This window comes from Balaenoptera borealis (genome assembly GCF_965194805.1).
Source record: "Balaenoptera borealis genome assembly, chromosome: 10".
NCBI lineage: Eukaryota > Metazoa > Chordata > Mammalia > Artiodactyla > Balaenopteridae > Balaenoptera > Balaenoptera borealis.
Genome location: NC_138874.1, coordinates 8166715 through 8186941, shown reverse-complemented (window position 1 = coordinate 8186941; position 20227 = coordinate 8166715). Strand labels below are relative to the sequence as shown.

Here is a 20227-nt window from a genome sequence, read left to right as displayed (position 1 = left end):
GGCACGTGGAGTTCAGGGCCACACGGTGGAGCCTGCCCTCTGGGGTGGCGTGTTGTATTCTTTCTCTAATGAGGGGGCTTGGCCCTCTTACTGCTTCCAGTGCCTGGAAATAACCTCTTTTCCCACCCAGCTTCGAATTGTTCCACAGACTCTGTGCATCTGGGGGTCCCCGTCCACCCTGGAATCACATTACCCTTTCGGACAGTTTTGTTGGCAAGATTTCCAAGTCCTGCTGGACAAGACAGCTCCCTCCCGAGTACCCAACTTAAGAAATCTTCTGTTGTCACTTTCCGTCCTCACAGTCCGTACTGCGGGACTGTGTGCTACCCAAGCTCAGGATGCAGGAGCCGAGCACTCCTGAAGGCCCTCTTGACCCCTGCTCTCTCCATGGTGTAAAGGGAAGCGGGCAGCCCTCTCCTCTCCTGCGGCAGCAGCGGTGGAGGCTGGGAGGCCCGGCCCCTGCAGAGCTCTTTGCAAAGTCTTTCCCTTTTCGGCTCCAGCGCCTTTATAACTTTGAGGTAGAAAGATCTACTTAGTTTCCTTTCGCAGGTACTGAATGTAGCACCTTGCTTTTGGAATACTGAGATACTTGGCACTTACTGTCTTTGTTACTGAACTAAACTTAGGTCTGCCCACCCTTGCGCGGTAAAGTCAATCTACTGACACCCGGTGGTGGTGAAGGGAAGTGCAGTGTTTATTGCAGGGCGCCAAGCAAGGGGTCCAGGGAGCCTAGTGCTTAAAAGGCCCGAACTCCCTGAAGGCTTTCGGGGGAAGGTGTATAAAGACAGGGGGAGGGACAGGGCTTGTGGGGTGTGTGATCAGCTCGTGGACATTCTTCTGACTGGTTGGTGGTGAGGTAATTGGAAGTCAGCATCATTGACCTTCTGATTCCAGCCAGTCTGGGGTCTGCGTGCTTGTGGGCAGCCTGCAGTTCACTTCATCCACCTGGTGGGCGTTTCAGTATCTGCCAAACAGCTCAAAGGACATGGCTCAGAATATTATCTATAGACCTTGAGAAGAAACTAAAGGTCCGTGACTTGCTTTAATGGCTAAAGTATTATTTTGTCTTGCTTGACTGTTTTCCTTTCTTTCTGCATTTGTTCACTGCTTTGATTAAATGTATTCTTTGACTAAAGGTTTTCTACAGAGAAAAGGAAGGCAGAGGACATGGGTGGGCGTCTATTCTGGGAAGGCCTCATAGGGTCCCACTCGGTTACATCTTTTATCCTCAGCTGTAGGGCCTCAAGTGTAGCTTGATACAGGACAGAGTTCCATGTCGACATCTTTTCAGTATCTTCAGTGCAGTCCTGTCTTCCAGTCACTTGTCTCCAGACTGAAATCTGTAACATTTTAATGTGCTCTCCAACTTAAACTTATTCTGAGCCATTTGTCTAATGAGTGAATGAGTTGGAAGTTAAGAACTGTGTTGTATATATACTTTTTCTTTTGAAATATAATCCCTATTATTTCTTTTCCTGGTTGATGCGGGTGTGTTTTCAAAACTTAGCGATTGTAGAATTTCTCCTTGGGAAGTAAGAATAGAAGTTGTCTCCATCCAAACAGTCTCTGCTACAACACTCACTCCAGTGTCACATAAAGATCACTTCTGAAATGAAAGCTAAGAGAGCAAAGTTAGGTTCTAATTGTCTTGGATTCTGGGTTCATAAAGTTAATGACTAAGTATTAATCTTTAAAAATCTCAATGGTTGTATGATTGGTAACCAGGATACGGTTGTACAATGAAGCGCTGAAGAGGATATTTTGTCCTCTCTATGAGTGCTTTATCCAGGTTACTATTTAACAATAAGAAGTAAGTACCTCTCATATAAAGCATAATCTCAAATTCTTTCCACACAGGTAGTCACTTCTGATGATCTGACTTAGCTAAAATAACTTAGCTAAGATCTCCTCTAAATAGAAGAAACCAAAGTCAGACAAAAATGAAATAATTCACCATTTTTTCCCCAGTGTTTTAGTATTCATACAGAAACAGAACATGAAAATCCTTGAGAAACTGTTTTGGGGATTTAAACATTTCAAGGAAGAATATGTTTATCTCCTAAGAGTGCTGTACCATTACCATCACTGTATATCTTTTGTTTTGGGTTCCTGTCTTTTCAGATAACATGCTGGTGATAAGATATGTCAACACTAAGTTAACTTTGTCCCTATTATTGTAAAGTTTATGTTGGCAATTAAATTATCAGGAATGATTGTTGTTTGTCTGTTTCTGCCCCAGGGTCCTTGCACTGGCAACCAGCAGAGTTTGGCTCACAGCAGGCTCTGGGATGCGGTGGTGGGTTTTCTTCATGTATTTGCCCACATGCAGATGAAGCTGTCTCAGGTGAAGTCACTGTCTTGCACCATCCTAAATGACACACTGGAGACCGTGATCCCTGGCAAATTAAACATGCTCTCCTTTGTCTGAATATTATCTTCCTTAGATGACTTCTTTATACATCTTTTACTCTACATTCAAAAAAAACCAACCTTTTTTTTTAAATAAAAGAACTTTATGCAAGCTGAGAATAGGTGGAAGCCATTACTCAATTTTGAAAACAAAAGGTATTGAGGAATTGACTATAATGGAGAAATAAAAGATAGTCTCCAAACACTGTACATTTTACAGTCCTTTGTAGACCTACTTCTCTCGCTGATTACTCACTGGAATTTTCCTCCGCCCTACAGATAATTGGAAGAGGATTTGTAATCTGTTCCAAATCCCTCATTAAGGGGAGACAATTTTCTTATAGGGTCATAAACAAGCAGCTGTTCTCAGAAGATGACACTCACCCATTAACAGGACATTTTACTTTGTGAAAGTCAAAGAGAAAAAAAAATAGCTATGCAGATAGGCAAATAAAGAAGAAACAGATTTTCCACCATGCTTTAATGTTCATTCGGGAGCATATCTTGAAAACATCAGAATGCTGTTTTCTCACTCGTGTATTGCATTTGGAGCTCAGAGTTACATGAACAGAAAAACTGTTAATATAAATCTTGAGTAAATATGTCCCTGTGATGCAGTGAATTTTGATGGGCTCTCCTGACTTGTCTGTCGGGGTGTGGGTATCTGCCAGGTGTCAGGTAGAGGAGAGAATGCTAGATTCAAAGTCAAACGACTCCAGTCCAACTCCCACGATTTCAGTCACATGTCCCATCTCTCTTCCTTGAGTCTCCTTTCCTCCAGCAAAGTGAGGATACTCACATCTGCCCTCTGGCCTACAAGCAGGAAGATATCTTGGTCAGAGATAAAGCCAGGCACTGGTTAAAGTGGCAAGGACAGATTTAGTCAGTGATAAATGTTACTGTAGGGAAAAGAACCTAGTGTGAGCTGAACTCAACTTGGACTTGTACAGAGGTGATAAGAGTTTTAAAGGGAGGAGGAGGGGGGTTAGCAGGGTTCAGTAGAGTTAGGGAAGAGGAAAATTACAAAGGGTTGTTCAGTGTAAATGGGATTGGGCCAGCTGAATATTAAAGTCAGGATTCTACCCTCCCACAGAGCCTGGGAGACAGGTTCTACTATCATCAGGTGTTGGCTGGAACAGACAGAAAATTTTTCTGGCAGTCTTGAGCTTTCTCAGGCAGGCACTCTAAGGGGGGGCTGGGGTCATCCTAGGGATGCAGCCTTGAGCTGTTAGAAACTATGGTGGTGTTTTGTTCAAGTCTTTATAGACCAAGATTAAAGCCTAGTTGGGAAGAGGGCCCAGAGGAGCTGGCTAGTTTGGTCAAGGAGAGCATCTTTGTCAGTATCTCGTTACTGGTAATCAACCAAGTAAGGAAATGTCATGATGCTTTCAACTAATTGCTAATGACATTTTAGCAAGTAAAGGAAATCAACATGAACCAAATTCATACGTTCACAGGAGAGTTCCGATTCGGATGTATTGCCATCATTTTATGACCATCTGATGGTGCTACCTAGCAGTTGTTCAGTTTGTAGACCTAGTCAAGGTAACAACTATTTAGGAAGAAAAAGTCTCATCCTTCGAGCAGTGTTGAAATTTGGCTTCCTATGTAGCAAAATTCATATGAATAAAATGATACCTTGTATTTTTTTTTAAAAAAAAGAAAGAGGGGTATAGTTTTAAATAAGAAAATCTGATGATTCATGAGGTCGTAATGTAAATATAAGTACATTCCATATTTCCAGGCACTGAATCTTAAGCATAGTGATGTTTGGACACAACATATCTTTGTAAAATAATTTTTTTTCATGGTGAAAAATGAAAAATTAAAAAAAAACCCAGAACATTTTAACGAGAGAAATATCTGAGAGCTTGATAAAATTGGTAAATAAGATATTTTGTGCATTATTAATACAGGTAATACTTGTGTACATTTTTGCCTAGATTTATGTAGGATAAGTTTATCTCTTATCACTGTTATGCCTGTGTTTTCCAGAATATGTTAATTTTTACAAAATCTATAGCATCTTGGTGTAGTAAGTTAGAAAGAAGAAAAGACAAGTCCGGTCTTTACTCAAGTAAAAGAAAGATACCCAATGTTCAGAAGCACCTGAGTCTTGCCTACCTGGCCCCAGGGGTTCCACCACTGCTTTAGTTCTGTACTCTTGTTAGATTTATTCATTATCCTTACAGATACTTTAATAAACATGAGTTGGAATCAACAGTAAATACTCTTTAATTCTTAAGTGTGTATTTTTAATAAGCTGCAGACTTATATTTGGCCTCCCTTTCGCTCTATATTGCTGTAAAGTGTCTACTATCGGTAGATCCGTACTCTTTTTGTGAGAATAAGTATGACATTCTTGCTGCATAGGTTTCCCATATTATCTCAAACACAGTATGTTAATTCTTTCAGGATTCCAGTCAAATTGAGCTGCTAAAAGAATTGATGGATCTTCAGAAGGACATGGTGGTCATGTTGCTGTCCATGTTGGAAGGTAGTTTTGATTTATATCTTCAAGTCCCCTTTAATCTTTTATTTTAAGGATTCCATACGTGGAATCCTTTGGGAGTCAGCATGCCGCAAAGGATAAAATATCAATGCTGAGATGGGACAGATACCTCAGATTTATTGATGGCTTGATTACTCTTTTTCCAAGTTTGTTTTTTAAAAGAGAGAAATCCTGCCCATCTCAGTTTACAAAACTATGGGATGAAATCACTCGTACTTCATTCGTAGTGATATTTTTCATTTCATAGTGATACCCCAGACAGTATGCTCTTCGGACAGAATACCTAAAGAAGGTTTTATTTGTTTATCATTTTGTTTGTTTGTAACCAGTGGGGATTACAGACGTTTGGATACACTCCAACTGTGTAAATCGCTGCTTTGAGCTGCCTGCCTTGTGACTCTGATGGGTTCTTCAAATTCTGCAGCAGGAGAAGGCTCGGGAGAGGCCCCAGCCCGCCAAGTCTAGCGGTAGCCTAATCCTCCCGCCACATGCCTCTCTCTCGGGTTTTCACTCTCTCTCTTTTCAACTTACTTTCCTTTGCTACTGCATTTCTTTTCTGACTCAGACAGTAAACGTAGTAGGTAAGAGCTTGGGTTCTGAGATCCGCCACCAGCGCCCACACCCCACTTTCCCACGCAGGCAGCGTGACCCTGACACAAGTTACGTCTCCATTTTTCACTTTCCTCCTCTGTGAAATGGGGCTCATGATAGGCTGATGCAAGCGTTCAGTGCAATCATGTGAATACGACCAAAGCAAATAAAAAATGTTTGCTGTTATGTTCCCTATCCTTTTTTTTCTTAAATCCTTCCTAATTCCTCTCTCTGTTTCTTAGTCCGCCCTGCACTGCACAACTATACTTTGACTAATTAAGGCAGTAGGCACACCTTGTGCTAGGACTTCAACGATGCAGCGTTTGCTTGAAACCCTTAGTTGGCACTTTATACCCTTTGGCACTTTATACCCTTTGAGCACAGGATCCTTTTCCCATGACCTCAATTCAAGTTTTAGTCTAAATAATAATAACACCACAACCATAATAACTGCAACAGGAACTGCAGGAATGACAACTTAAAATTAACCTTGTTTAATATGCCAGCTGCTGGTTTAAGTACTTTTTCATCCTAATATCAGGTTTATGAATTGCATAGTAATATCATCACTGTTTTGCAAATGAGGAAACTGAGTGCAGAGAGGCGAAGAAGTCTGCCCAGGTAGCTCAGCTAACAGATGGTGGGACCTGGATTCAAATCCCCATAGCATGGTTCCTGAGCCTATGCTCTTAACCCCGGTGTTTAATGCTTCACAAATGCACTCAACAGACCCTTCACCATGCATCTTTTTCCTGATGCATGTCTTCATGTTACGTATCAAGCTCTGTTCATGGAATAAAAGCACTCGATGACTATACCTTAGGATAACATCTCATTTCCTCAAGCTTATCCGTAATCTGCCATTTTCTAATTATAAACATTCTGGACCATGAAGAAATGCAGGGAGATCTTTTACATTTTAAATCAGAAAGAGCATCTAATTTGCTCTCAGCAGATCTGTTTAAAATCCAGGCCTTAGCCCTCAATAATCATGTCACGGCCGGCACATTAATTTAACCTTGCCAAACCTCAGTTTTCTCAAGAGTAAAATCAGAATTAATAAAAAGTACCTGCCTCACAGACATATGAACGTGAAATCAGGTAACGTTTACGAGCAGTGATATTTCAACCCAAAAGGTCTGTGCAAACACTCATTTTTATTATTAATACGAGACTGTATTTCAGTTTCTGGCTTTAGGATAATATAAATGTTTGCCCCATTTTTTTTTTAATCCTAAAACATATTGTGTTTTTTTTTTTAAAGTGTAGCTCTTTTTTTTTTTTTAATTATTTATTTATTTATTTTTATTTATGGCTGTGTTGGGTCTTCATTTCTGTGCGAGGGCTTTCTCCAGTTGCAGCGAGTGGGGGCCACTCTTCATCGCGGTGCGTGGGCCTCTTCACTATCGCGGCCTCTCTCATTGCGGAGCACAGGCTCCAGACGCGCAGGCTCAGTAGTTGTGGCTCACGGGCCCAGTTGCTCCGCGGCATGTGGGATCTTCCCAGACCAGGGCTCGAACCCGTGTCCCCTGCATTGGCAGGCGGATTCTTAACCACTGCGCCACCAGGGAAGCCCTATTGCGTTTTTTTTTAATCCTAAAACACAATTAGAGGGAAAAAAGTCAGCTTTTCTTCACTTATTGTTTTACGTGCATTAGTCTAATTACTTTGTAAATATGCTTTTGCTTGTGTTCATGTAATCACTCTTTGAAACTAGAGTTTACAAGTAATTACTCATCTTTTCCTTCGTACCTTGGAAGATAAACAAGGAGCTGTCTTTGATTCAGATGTCATATAAGATTTATATTGTTATTTTCTCTAGAGACACTGGGTTTTTTTAGACATTTTAAGATATTTATTATTTACCTGCACAAATTAGCGACAACTTATACAACTGGACCAGTTTACAATTAATTCACAGTAACATACACTAGCTTCTATCCGGCTTAGACACCGGTTTTATCGGGAATGTTCATTTTGAGCCAATGCATTTCTTTACCCCCAGGCAATGTGGTTAATGGCACCATCGGCAAACAGATGGTTGATATGCTCGTGGAATCTTCCAACAACGTGGAGATGATTCTCAAATTTTTTGACATGTTCTTAAAACTCAAGGACTTGACATCTTCTGATACCTTTAAAGAGTATGACCCCGACGGTAAGGGAGTCATTTCCAAGAGGGACTTCCACAAAGCGATGGAGAGCCATAAGCACTACACCCAATCTGAGACTGAATTTCTCCTGTCCTGCGCAGAGACCGATGAAAACGAAACCCTAGACTACGAGGAATTTGTCAAACGGTTCCACGAGCCCGCCAAGGACATCGGCTTCAACGTGGCAGTGCTTCTGACAAACCTTTCTGAACACATGCCCAACGACACCCGGCTGCAGACCTTCTTGGAATTGGCCGAGAGCGTCCTGAATTACTTCCAGCCCTTTCTGGGCCGCATCGAGATCATGGGCAGCGCCAAGCGCATAGAGAGGGTTTACTTTGAAATCAGTGAGTCCAGCCGAACCCAGTGGGAGAAGCCCCAGGTCAAGGAGTCCAAAAGGCAATTTATATTTGATGTGGTCAACGAAGGGGGAGAAAAAGAGAAGATGGAGCTCTTCGTGAACTTCTGTGAGGACACCATATTTGAGATGCAGCTGGCCGCTCAGATCTCAGAGTCGGATTTGAACGAGAGGTCGGCGAATAAAGAGGAGAGTGAGAAGGAGAAGCCAGAGGAGCAGGGGCCGAGGATGGGTTTCTTTTCCATCATGACGGTCAAGTCGGCCCTGTTTGCCCTCAGGTATAATATCTTGACCCTTATGCGGATGCTCAGCTTAAAGAGCCTGAAGAAGCAGATGAAGAAGGTGAAGAAGATGACGGTGAAGGACATGGTCACGGCCTTCTTTACGTCCTACTGGGGGGTTTTTATGAGCCTCCTGCACTTCGTGGCGAGCGTTTTCAGAGGCTTCTCCCGCATCGTCGGCAGCCTCCTGCTGGGAGGAAGCCTGGTGGAAGGGGCGAAGAAGATCAAGGTGGCGGAGCTCTTGGCCAACATGCCAGACCCCACGCAGGACGAGGTTCGAGGAGACGGGGAGGACGGGGAGAGGAAAGCCGTGGAAGGCGCCCTGCCCAACGAAGATCTGACGGACCTAAAGGAACTGACGGAGGAGAGTGACCTGCTTTCCGACATCTTTGGCCTGGACCTGAAGCGAGAAGGCGGGCAGTACAAACTGATTCCTCATAATCCCAACGCTGGCCTGAGCGACCTCATGAGCAACCCCGTCCCTATCCCCGAGGTGCAAGAAAAGTTCCAGGTAACTTTCCTCCAATCACAGCAGCTCTCTGGACCTCAGGTGGGCACGATAAGTGAACTTGACATCAGCTGTCTCGCTAGTGCCAGAGTGGTTTTTGGTACGTGACTTGACTTGCCAAAGAGGAATGGCTTTTTAGTTAGGCGGAGCTAGCCTTTTGTGAAGGTTCCTTATAAATTATTAAGTTAAACTATGAAAGTACGAGCTGAAGTATTCACCCTCCTGACATTAGGCAATTGAACGATCATCATTCCATCCACAAATATCTTATGAGGATTGGCCAGGTGTCTGACACCACTGGGTATCATAGCAAATTAAAAGAAATGTAAGATGGGCTCACTGCTTTCAAGTTGCCTTAAAGAGTTTATTAGAAAGATAAAAGACTCATGAAAAAATTAGGGAATTATTAAGTGGTAAGTAGCATAGGCAGCAGACAGTAGAGGTTACCTGTGTTGAGAAAATGGAAACCTCAGTATGGCTTGGAGTAGTTAGATGAGACTTAAGCAGTGGGACTTAAGTTGGTGTTGGAGGCTGAGTAGGATTTGAGTAGGTGACTGAGGGAAGGAAGGTAGTTGTGAAATAAGAAAAGTGGGAAGGAGCTCAGAAAGTTGGAACCTACTGCTGGCCTGGTAGGTAAGTGCGGGGAAGGGGGAAATGCGTGGACCAGTAGAAGAAAGGACACACGTGGCAGTTTTATCTCCATAGAGACAGGAGGGTATCATTTATAGGTTACAGTTAGACACAGGGTCACGGGGCTCCCTAAACTCATTCAAAAGTGATGTGTAATCCTGCTTCTCTTTTCCCCATTGACTCATCCAAGGAACAGAAGGCCAAAGAAGAAGAAAAGGAAGAAAAAGAAGAAAGCAAATCCGAACCTGAGAAAGCCGAGTAGGTGTAGTCTCTGTATCCTTTCCTTTGTTTTCGTGTCTTTCACTCGTCCTCTCTCTTCAGGACATGCAGTGGGGACTCTCAGGCTGCAGGATGACATCTGTCATCTCAGTGGAGAGCCTCAGCCCATGGGCAGGGATAAGCGTAGACCACCCCGCCGCCCTGAGGGCCACTCCCGCCTCTTTCTTGTGCCGTGAGGATTCTGTTTGTGTGTTCCTCTCTCAGCAGAAAAGACTTCAGTGATTCCATGCGAAGCTCTCTGCAAGATGACTGACTGCTGTAGTTCTCTGCTTAAAATCGAGCATCCATTCTGTCCTTGTAAAGAAGGGAGGGGACGAACGTTCTCTGAATGCCGTGGCACAGAATTCTTGGGGCATGGTGGTCCTCAACGCACAGTCCTAGGGCCACCTGCATAAAAACCACCTGGAGAGTGTTAAAGACACAGATTCCTGGGCCCCAGCACAGATTTTGAATCAGCAGGTCTGGGACCCAGGAAACTTCATTTTCAGCAGTATTCCTGGTGCTGTGGAACACAGTTCTAAATGCAACAATGAGAAATAAAGAGCTGGCTGTGAAGCAATGAACATGTATAATTTCCTCATAACACTGGCTTTCTGTTAATAATTGAAACCTACGTCTTTCCCCAAGATTACATAGTTTTATATGCACATTTTTAACAATTGGGGAAATCAAATTTTTAAGTGCCTGTAGTGCACCTGTAGCGTTCTCATGTAACCTTTTATTTTTCTCCTCTATTCTGTTACTTCCTTTGGCCTGTTTTCATTGTCTGTTCTGTTTTTCCTTCTTTTTTTTTAGAATAGCAAATGTTTATTTAGAATTGTGTTAATTTAGTCATAGCTATAAAATTAAAATAACATTAAATGATATAACTCAGAAATAGTTCTTATTTCTAATGTTGTATTTCATGGAAAACAGTTTTATTCAACTTTTTCACATGCCTACTTGCCATCACTTGAGTCACCTTTTGAACAACTTAACACTTTTTTCAGGGAAAATCATTTTTATTTCCAAGTTATTTGAGATAGAAAATTTTAAAGAGTTTTGTTATTAGAAATTTTCAAACACACACGAAAGAGAGAATGTTATAATGCACCCCGTATACCCATCACCAAGTTTTAATAATTATTAACATTTTGCTAATTTTGTTTCATCTAGGTTTTCTCCTGCCTACCCTCCCTACCATATACACACACACATATTTTCGGGCCTCCTGTACGACAAGTTGTTTTAAAGAAAATACTAGACACCATGTCATTTCACCCATAAATATCTTGTATACATTTCTAATTGCTAAGGACTTTAAAAAAAAACCATAACTATCATGCCATTATTTATACTGAACAAAATTTACAATTATTCTTTAGTACAGTCTAATACCCGCTAAATATTTAAGCTTCTTTAGTTGTCTGAAAAATGTATATTTACAGTTGGTTTGTTTGAATTAGGCTTCAAACAAGGGCCACTGTTGTCTGTTTTGTACAGTCAGCACTATTCATTGTCATAGACCTTGAACTGTTGAGTCAGTTGTAAAAATGGCCACATAAGTGACTATTATAGTGAAATGCAGACAGATGTAACAGGGCATGACAGTCATTTCAATGGCAACTCTTTAACGTTAAAATAATGTTTGACCTCATATGAGTTAAGAATGGGTTATGTTATGTGGGTTACATATATGTGACTACACATATACATAAATATACTTCCATGAAGGCTTGATATTTTGCACCCAGAGGGGTTTAGGTGTCAAATTTCAGTGCTTCTAATTTCATTATTGTCTGCAAAATTAACGTATTGACATCCTTTATATATGTGAACAACCAAATGCGTACGCCTCTGATTTTAAATCCTAGTAGCTTGAACATTGAAATAAGAATTTAAAAATAAGGTATGTTGAAAAGTCACAGCCAAAAAAAGTCTCCATTGTTATTCTTTCATTTAAATATTTTACTCTACACTTGGAAAGGAATATGCTCGGTATAGATACAAAGATACTTGAAGCCTGTAAAATGTCCTATAGATTTGAACTTCACAGAAATTATCCATCTATAGGGGGCTATGATAAGCAAGAAATCCTACCCCTAATTCTAAAGTTCTGAATATCATAATTCATTGGAAGAGATATCAGTTATTAAAACTGATACTATGATTTAAATATTTGTTCGTTTGTATATTTTGGCACAAAACCTGTTCAGTTCTTTAGTTTATGGATGGCTTATTTTTCATTCATTTGTGTTCGTAGGGGAGAAGATGGAGAAAAAGAAGAAAAAGCCAAAGAAGATAAGGGTAAACAAAAACTGAGGCAGCTCCACACACACAGATATGGAGAGCCAGAAGTTCCTGAGTCAGCATTCTGGAAGAAAATCATAGCCTATCAACAGAAACTTCTAGTAAGATGTTTTAAAATGAATGTTGTTACTGTTATACTGTGAGATCATAATCATTCGGGTGCAGTAAATATGCATTGACCTTCACTTGAGTCAGCCCTGCACGTATGTTGTATTTGCCCATCTTAGTGTTTATATGTTAAAATGAATGCCTTGGTCCACGGCTCCCTGTCGTCAAAGACATAACCTCTGCACACATTCACATGAGGGTCCACTTGATTTAGTGACTGCCAGTGTCTTCCTACAAGGACGTTAGGGCAAGTCAATAAACATAACCCCGGGGCCCCCTCTTTGCAGAACACTATGTAAGGCTCTGCCATACATTATAGCAAAGAATACCTTCTAGGGGACAAGTAATTCATATTGATGTTCCAGAGTGGGGTTAGTCAGTCGTTCTAGAACATCGCCCTTTTATTAAAATTCCAGTTATAAAAATATTAATGCAGTGAGCCAACTCTCCACTGATAATAAGAAGGTCTAGTCCAAATTTTTCTTTAAGTGGAAATAAGTAAATAAATGAAAGAACAAAGAGGGAGAAGACAGTTCTTTATGTAGTGTCCTAAACATTTTGTGGAAATGCTCTCTCAATTAATAAAATATATACTTGTATGTGGAAAACAAAGAAAGGAGATGTAGTTCTCTATTCCTATTCCTACAGGATGGAATGGTTAAAAATTTTGTTTGAAAGGCCTCTTATATGTGTATGCATGTATATGTGCATAAATATTATATATAATTTTTTCAAGCAGGAAAAGATTGGGAGATGAATGTCTAGAATAAATCTGTAAGAGGTACTGACCAATAATGTCAGACCTAGAAATTATGAGCAACACTCCATAATACAGCCATTTGAAAGGCAAAATCATACTTAGCCTTTGAGAAAAAAATAGACAAGAAACTCACGTATATAGAACTTCACCTGTAAGGGAAATGAATTGTTCTCAGTGGTGATATGTTCTAACTGCTTATGCATAAATGTATATATGACACATTTTTAAAAATGTATACAAATATATATTTTAATTAATAGTTTGACCTATATTTTCTTAAACTACCTTGTATGTTACTATATTGTTTAATACAGAGTACACAGAACACAGATGTTTCTGAGGCAACTCTGGATAACCCCTAGTTTGATGTGTTGTCACAGTGGGCGTGGTATAGGGTGTGAGGTTGCCCAGGCACTGTTATAAACTGCAGCGGTCCCCGTGGGTTCCTGAAGAGTACGTGTAACTGCAGTTGAGTAAAGCACATAATTGAGATTTCCTTCCATCCTTCTGTCTCAGAGGTCACAGTTCCTACTTTCCTGCTTCTCTTGCAATATGACTTTCTCTGTTCACCTGTTTGCGTGCACCAGCCTAATCATGACCACACCAGGTGCCACAGGCCCCTCGTGACCCGAGTCTTTGTGACCTCCCAGCTCAGATAACCAGAGTAACTAACTCTGACCTATGACCCAGTCCCACCTTCCACGGAGAACCAAGGTGACTGACCCGGTTTGGATGTGGTGGCCAACTTTCGTCCTATAAACGGTGGCAGAAAAGTCAGGGTCATGTGTGGGGAGATGACACCATCAAAATGGGGTGTGTCGACAGAGAGGGATAACTAACGAGATGTCATTTTGCTATGGCCTTATGACGCTAAAGCCCCTGGCATATCCGGGTAGATAATAGTCATCTCCCACTTAAATATTAAAACAAATTCTTGGTATGCCCCATAACCTTTTTCCTTAAACCCACTTCTCCTCTGAGTGTTTTGTATTTTTTTCCCTCATAGCTCAAAAAATAGAACCAACCATTTACTTGGTTGCTCAGACCCCCAAATCCAGAATTATCATCTCTGAGTCCTCTCTTTCTTTCCTACCTCAGATACAACCCAACAATAATTCTTCTCGGCTCTCTCCTCCAAATATACCCAGAGTCTGCCCAGTTCTTACCACCTCCACAGCCACCACCTGGTCCAAGCCACCACCACCAACATCATCTCTTCCTGCATCCTGCAGTAACTTCCTAACTCGTCTCCTGCCTTCCCTGCTTGCCTCCAATCTATTTTATACTCAGTAGCTGGAATCATCTTTCAAATCATCTGATTGCATCAGCCCTCTTCAGCTCCTCCAAGAGCTTGCCATCCCATTTAGAATAAAATAATAATTCCAATTATATTAACAAGATTAATGACTAACTTCCCCTGTAGTAACTTACCTAATCCTCATAGCAAACTTATGAGACAGGTTTTGTTGTTATCCCCATTTTACAGGTGAGAAAACTGAGGCTCCAAGAGTGATTAAGTCTCTTGTCCACATCCCACAGTGAGTCAGTGGTGAGGTCAGGCTTTATACCCAGGCAGTGTGGTCCCAGCGATCAGACACTGAACCACTGCACTATAAGGGGCAACAGACTTTTTATCAGAGGGCTACAGAACCTTGTCCACCGCTCACCTCTCTGACCTCATTCCCTCCCACTCTCCCCTCCTCTCACTGCGCTACCTCCTCACTATCCGTCAAACACACCAGCATCACCTGGAACTCAGGACCTTTGCCCTCCAAGCTCTTTCTCGGACATTCCCATCCCCAGCTGTTCAGTTGATTGCCGTCCAATGGCATCCAGGCCTCAGCTCTCAAATGTCACCTCCTAAGATAAACCTTCCCTGACCACCTGTCTGAATAGCACCCCTGTTCCCTAAGTCCTTAACCTGATGGATTTTTCTTCATAACATTTAACATTCCCTGAAATTACGCTTTTTATCTGTGAATGTGCTTCTTTATTATGTCTCCTCCGTGGTGGTTTACGTCGTAAAGCTTGGTGCTTTACGTCGATAGCACCAAGCATGGGACTTGAAACCCAGTGGGCCCTCAACAAATAGTTTTGGGGAAATGCATGAATGCTTTATTTCAGTTGTCTGCAAATTTCAAGTCTCTCGATTCAATGACCTTTTAATAATTCTTTTCACCTGCAGAACTATTTTGCTCGCAACTTTTACAACATGAGAATGTTAGCCTTATTTGTCGCGTTTGCAATCAATTTCATCTTGCTCTTTTATAAGGTATGTACATCTTAGTCTTTTAATAACCAATATGAAAGACTGAATTGAATGTAAAGATTTCACAGATCCACTAGTGAGCACATCAAAACCGATGCTGAAATGTATTTGATGAAAATGAAAACCTGAATCTCAGGCACACTGCTGACTGTCTCGTACAGCAGGGATAGACTTGCTCCTTCACACTAAGTGAGAAATGCCCCCACTGAAGAATGTTGGATTTGCAGAGGATTTACCCACAATACTCAGAGTCTAATTTGGCTGAATATCTCACTTGTTACTGTATCTGGGTGTGGCATATCTGTATTGTATTAAATTCTTTTGATCACTGAGAAGGCAGCTTAGCCATCTAATTATTTCCTGCATGCACTGGAATCCTCATGTCTGGGTAAATTAGTGGGAATTTTTAAAATGTGTTATTTGTCATTATTTTTTTCTATTGAAGTATAGTTGATTTATAATATTGTGTTAGTTTCAGTCACACAACGAAGTGACTCAGTTATATATATATATATTTCAGTTATATTTATATATATTTTTTTCTCTCTCTATATATATATGTATTATATGTTCTTTTTCAGATTCTTTTCCATTATAGGTTATTACAAGATACTGAAAAAGCTATCTTTTTCAGCCTTTGCTTTTAGTCTTTTCATCGTGCAGTGGTTTCACGTCCAGCTATTTGCTAAGACTGGGTTTCCATTGTTTCTTGTTTACCCTGGTGTCAGAGGAAGTGAACTGACGGTACTTTAAATGATTTGAATCAGGTCTCCACTGCTTCTGTGGTTGAAGGAAAGGAGCTCCCCACTCGCAGTTCAAGTGCAAACGCCAGAGTCGGCAGCCTGGAGAGCAGCCCGCCTAGAGTCCTCGCAGTTCACTATGTGCTGGAGGAGAGCAGCGGCTACATGGAGCCCACGCTGCGTATCTTAGCCGTCCTGCACACGGTTATCTCTTTCTTCTGCATCATCGGATACTACTGCTTGAAAGTAAGATAGCAGGGCACCAGGGAACCTGTGTGTGTCCGCGTGTGTGTGTGTGTGTCTGTTGCACGTTGGACTTCTGGGGAAGCAGATTCTGAGATGGAAATTACATGCACATAGTTGATTAGGGAATGTTCCATCAACACCTGCGGGGCAAGGGGAGGAAGCAGCATGGAGAAAAGGGAAAAGTGGGGCTACGGTACAGACCCAACAGGGCACATCACAGGTCTCTGTTCTGAAGTTGAGATGCCCCCTTCAGGGTAGCCCTGGGCTGGGGCATCGGAGCTGGGCCTTTAGGGCTCCCTGGTGACGAGTCACTGGATGCAGGCTGCCCTGGGAAGGGGATGTGGCTGTCACATTGTAGTTTTCTCGCACATGTCAGTAGTTATTCACATATAGCCAATTTCACCTACAATTTGACCCCACAGAAGTGACCACCCGCTGTCTCCTAGCAGTGCTCAGTGTAGTAGAAATTCTAGAAATACATCATATTGGACCTCTGAGAGTCATTCTGATTGTTTTGTTATTAGGTATGTATCTCTCGCTATCCTTGGCAGAAATGCTTCACCGTTTGTCACGTCACCCGGAAAATAATGGAGCTCCATCCCTAGAGCCTTATCAAGGGAACAGTATAGTTTGGTGAATAGAACTCAAGATAGTCTCTCTGAGTGCTCAGGGCTGCCCATCACCTTTGCAAACCTCTTTATCTTCTCCTAGCATGACACCTTTTTACTGCAGGGCTTTTATTTTCACTGTGCCCTGCTTCTGATTGGGAAGCTTCTAGAAGACTTTTGAAAAACCAGGGTCCAGGGTAAAAGACTAGAATGTAAAGTTTTTTTCAGAAACTCCTCTACCTCCCTTTGCTTCCCTTGTTTTATTGGGGGGGGAGAGGGGATATTCTTGGATACTTCCAGAATGTCTGCATCTTTTTTGCATCTGTGCCTTGTGTAAAATCTGTCCATATGAAAAGGGAATCAGTAAATTCTGGAAACTTTCTGGCAAACTGACAAAGATTTTTGCTGATGTTGAAATGAAAATTTATTTCAAAATAGCATATGGGCATGCTGAGCATGGAATTATTAAAGAGGTTTCTCAAATAAAACTCTAAAAATTTTTTAGAAGTATGCATTTTGGAACATTAGTGCTATGTTTTATTGAATCCATATATATTATATATATATATGTATATGTAATATGCAAAAGAAAAGCAATTTTGTATAATTTTTTTCTCTTTAGTATTTAAAATTGATTTCATTAATGCAATTATTTATGAACCTCTATGTGTTTAAAAACATATGCATATATATAATATCTATACTGTCTTTTGTTTTTCGAAAACCTCTAGATGCCTCCTTCTGCCTAAATATAGCTGATTGATTTTCACTCAATTTTTACGTTCCTGGAAGTAACATGGGAAATATTTCTTTCCAAAAGCTGTTTTGTAAAGATAGTGACCACAAGAGATGCCAGTAAATCTAAACTAATTTTAACATGTTTATTTTTCAAATGTAGGTCCCACTGGTTATTTTTAAGCGAGAAAAGGAAGTAGCTCGAAAATTGGAATTTGATGGGCTTTATATTACAGAACAGCCTTCAGAAGATGATATTAAAGGCCAGTGGGATAGACTCGTAATCAACACACAGTGAGTAAAGAATGAGATGAGACATTTCTGTGCTCAAAAATTTCAAGACATAAAATACTTTGCCGGAGTTCTTGCAGATTTATCAAAAGTTTAGCAGAGGTGAATAACAGTTATATATTCAGCCAAGAAAATCAAAAGACTAAGCTCCATCAGTCTCTTAATGGATGCCATCAATTTTTGCCCTCTGTGTTCTGAATTCCTCCATCAAAAATGGCTTTGAGTCCATTTCCACAGCACTGATGGAACATAACATCCATTACTCAGTGTTCAGGGAAGTGTGTAGCTGGAGGTACATAACCTGCAGTGTGGGCTTATCTCATCTAAAAGCAAAGAGGAAAGCAAAATTATTCATTAAGGAAGGAGTTGTAGCATTAAAGGCAAAAATATTGAATTTCACACTTTTAATCTAAGTTGGAAATCTTCACTTGGTATCATCCAGAGGCGTAGCATATATAACTAGCTAAACATTATGACATGCAAAATATAAGACAGAAGAACAAATACTTTTCTGTATACTAATTATTTCGCCTTGTGAGGTCTAGATCCAAAGTACTAGCTGCTGCTGCAGATAAAAATCCATCACAAAAGTCTAATTCTACACTATTAGAGGTATTAGTGATACAATATTTTTCAGTAATTTGTACTACTCAAGAGTGAAATAGCTTCTTTTTATTGTGATTAGTTTTGCTTATTCTTAAAAAGTTATGATTTCTAATAAGTTCTGGGTTTCCAAATGGGGATGATTTGTTTGTGTGTTATAAATGTTTACTCTAAATGCTCAATATTTTGTTTAGCAACTCTAAATCGAATCAAGTCTGTCCCCTTAGGTGAACTCTATATTAGTTAAGATGCCGGAGTCATGTGATGGTATTATGGTCAGTTTCCTTAAGGATAACTAGTGGTAATGAGATATTTTTTACTTCCTAGGAAAAACAATGACAGTTTTAGATACTTTAAGTTTTAAAGACAATTGACAAAGAAATGTATACATTAACACATTATACATAAAGCAAAAATATAACAAGACTGCTTATTAATAAATATGCTCATATTTGTCTCCATTACAATATTAGCCCATAGTCTCTTTTGTGATTTACATGTATATATTAACATTTAAAATAATATTTAATATACTTATGATAGAAAAATTATGGGATAAGATGGGGAAAATTCATTGTAATTTTTGTGAATGGAAGAATGTACGTTTACGTATTATTTTAAGTATTTTGTTTATTCCAAAAATTATATTGTTATTTATCTTTTTTTTTTTTAAATGATACTATTTTATTTCTATGCTTTTATATCTTTTAGGTCATTTCCCAACAACTACTGGGACAAATTTGTTAAAAGAAAGGTAATACTACTTAGAGGGCTTAAATTTTCTATTTTTTTCCTAAAGTGCAATTCAGATTTGAATTTGCTGTGGCTCATATGTAGGCTGAGATATTGAGGCGTGCTTTGTCTGTTAATGTCATTTCAAAATGGAAACAGGATTCAATATGAATTTCAAAAATTTCATAAGAGATCCATACTCTGCAGCTAAAAAATAAATAAGCATCGCTCACCCACCTGTCATCTGACTCAGGTGACTAAACAGTGCTCAGTCTGTACATTAACAAGAATCGGTAAGAATTTTCTCTGAGATTGTTCGGGTAACTGAAATTGACTGAAGGCTCTTTTTCTGATAAGACAGCTAAGTCACCAGGGCTGGGATCCTCCCTTACAATAAAAAAGTAAAGTTGTTGTATAACAACAAAGGACTGAATTTTATTTACTTTTATATAAACTTCAAAGACCTTTTTATTTTGATAAAGTTTTATTCTTCTGATGCACACTGCATCAGAGCGTGATAGAAAGAACACAAATAGGAGTTCAGCTACGGACTCTGGCACCTATGTCGGCTCTGGTTTCGAGAGACAAGGATTATCTCTGCTCTTCCTACCACACAGGATTTAATGTAGATCACTTTTTAAAAAAAAAAAATAATAATGCATGTAACAGTACTTGTACATCGTAAAATACAGTAATCATTATTTTGTAGCTCCTTCTTATTCCTTGAACCCTCCAATTGCCAAACTGAATCACTTCATGCCACGTACCATAATGAGTTGTAGCTCCAGTGTATACGGTCTAGGGTGAATGGCCACAAATATCTGCCGAATGAAGTGGTATTTTTCCCTTTGATTCCACCAAGTTGAGAACTACTCATAGGGTGGCTGGTGATTAGCAACTGGAAATTTTTTGTTACCAATCTGAGGGGAGAGAGGGAGTTTGCCAAGAATTTAAATCAAGTACATTATTTAAAATGAAGCACATTTTAAAAAACAGAAACAAAACAAAACAAAAATCCCCCCAAGACTTCCTAGTTGGAAGAAGCAGTGTGTTTGTTGATTTTCATTTTGGTGCAAGTTTTTGTCCCCTTGTGACCACAGAGTAGTAGCATTGCACGAATGCAAA

At 40.2% G+C, this 20227-nt stretch overlaps 1 protein-coding gene across 6 annotated transcripts in view; it reads left to right on the top strand.

The window, feature by feature from the left end:
* Positions 1–20227, top strand: part of RYR2 (ryanodine receptor 2) — a 777004-nt gene that overhangs the window by 722209 nt on the left and 34568 nt on the right. For all 6 annotated transcript variants that reach the window (XM_082407544.1, XM_082407541.1, XM_082407542.1 and 3 more), the window contains 9 exons: positions 2240–2344; positions 4825–4906; positions 7518–8815; positions 9633–9700; positions 11964–12111; positions 15064–15150; positions 15915–16133; positions 17640–17770; positions 19082–19124. In XM_082407544.1, the coding sequence (XP_082263670.1) occupies positions 2240–2344; positions 4825–4906; positions 7518–8815; positions 9633–9700; positions 11964–12111; positions 15064–15150; positions 15915–16133; positions 17640–17770; positions 19082–19124 (2181 nt within the window). The remainder of the gene's footprint in view (positions 1–2239; positions 2345–4824; positions 4907–7517; positions 8816–9632; positions 9701–11963; positions 12112–15063; positions 15151–15914; positions 16134–17639; positions 17771–19081; positions 19125–20227) is intronic.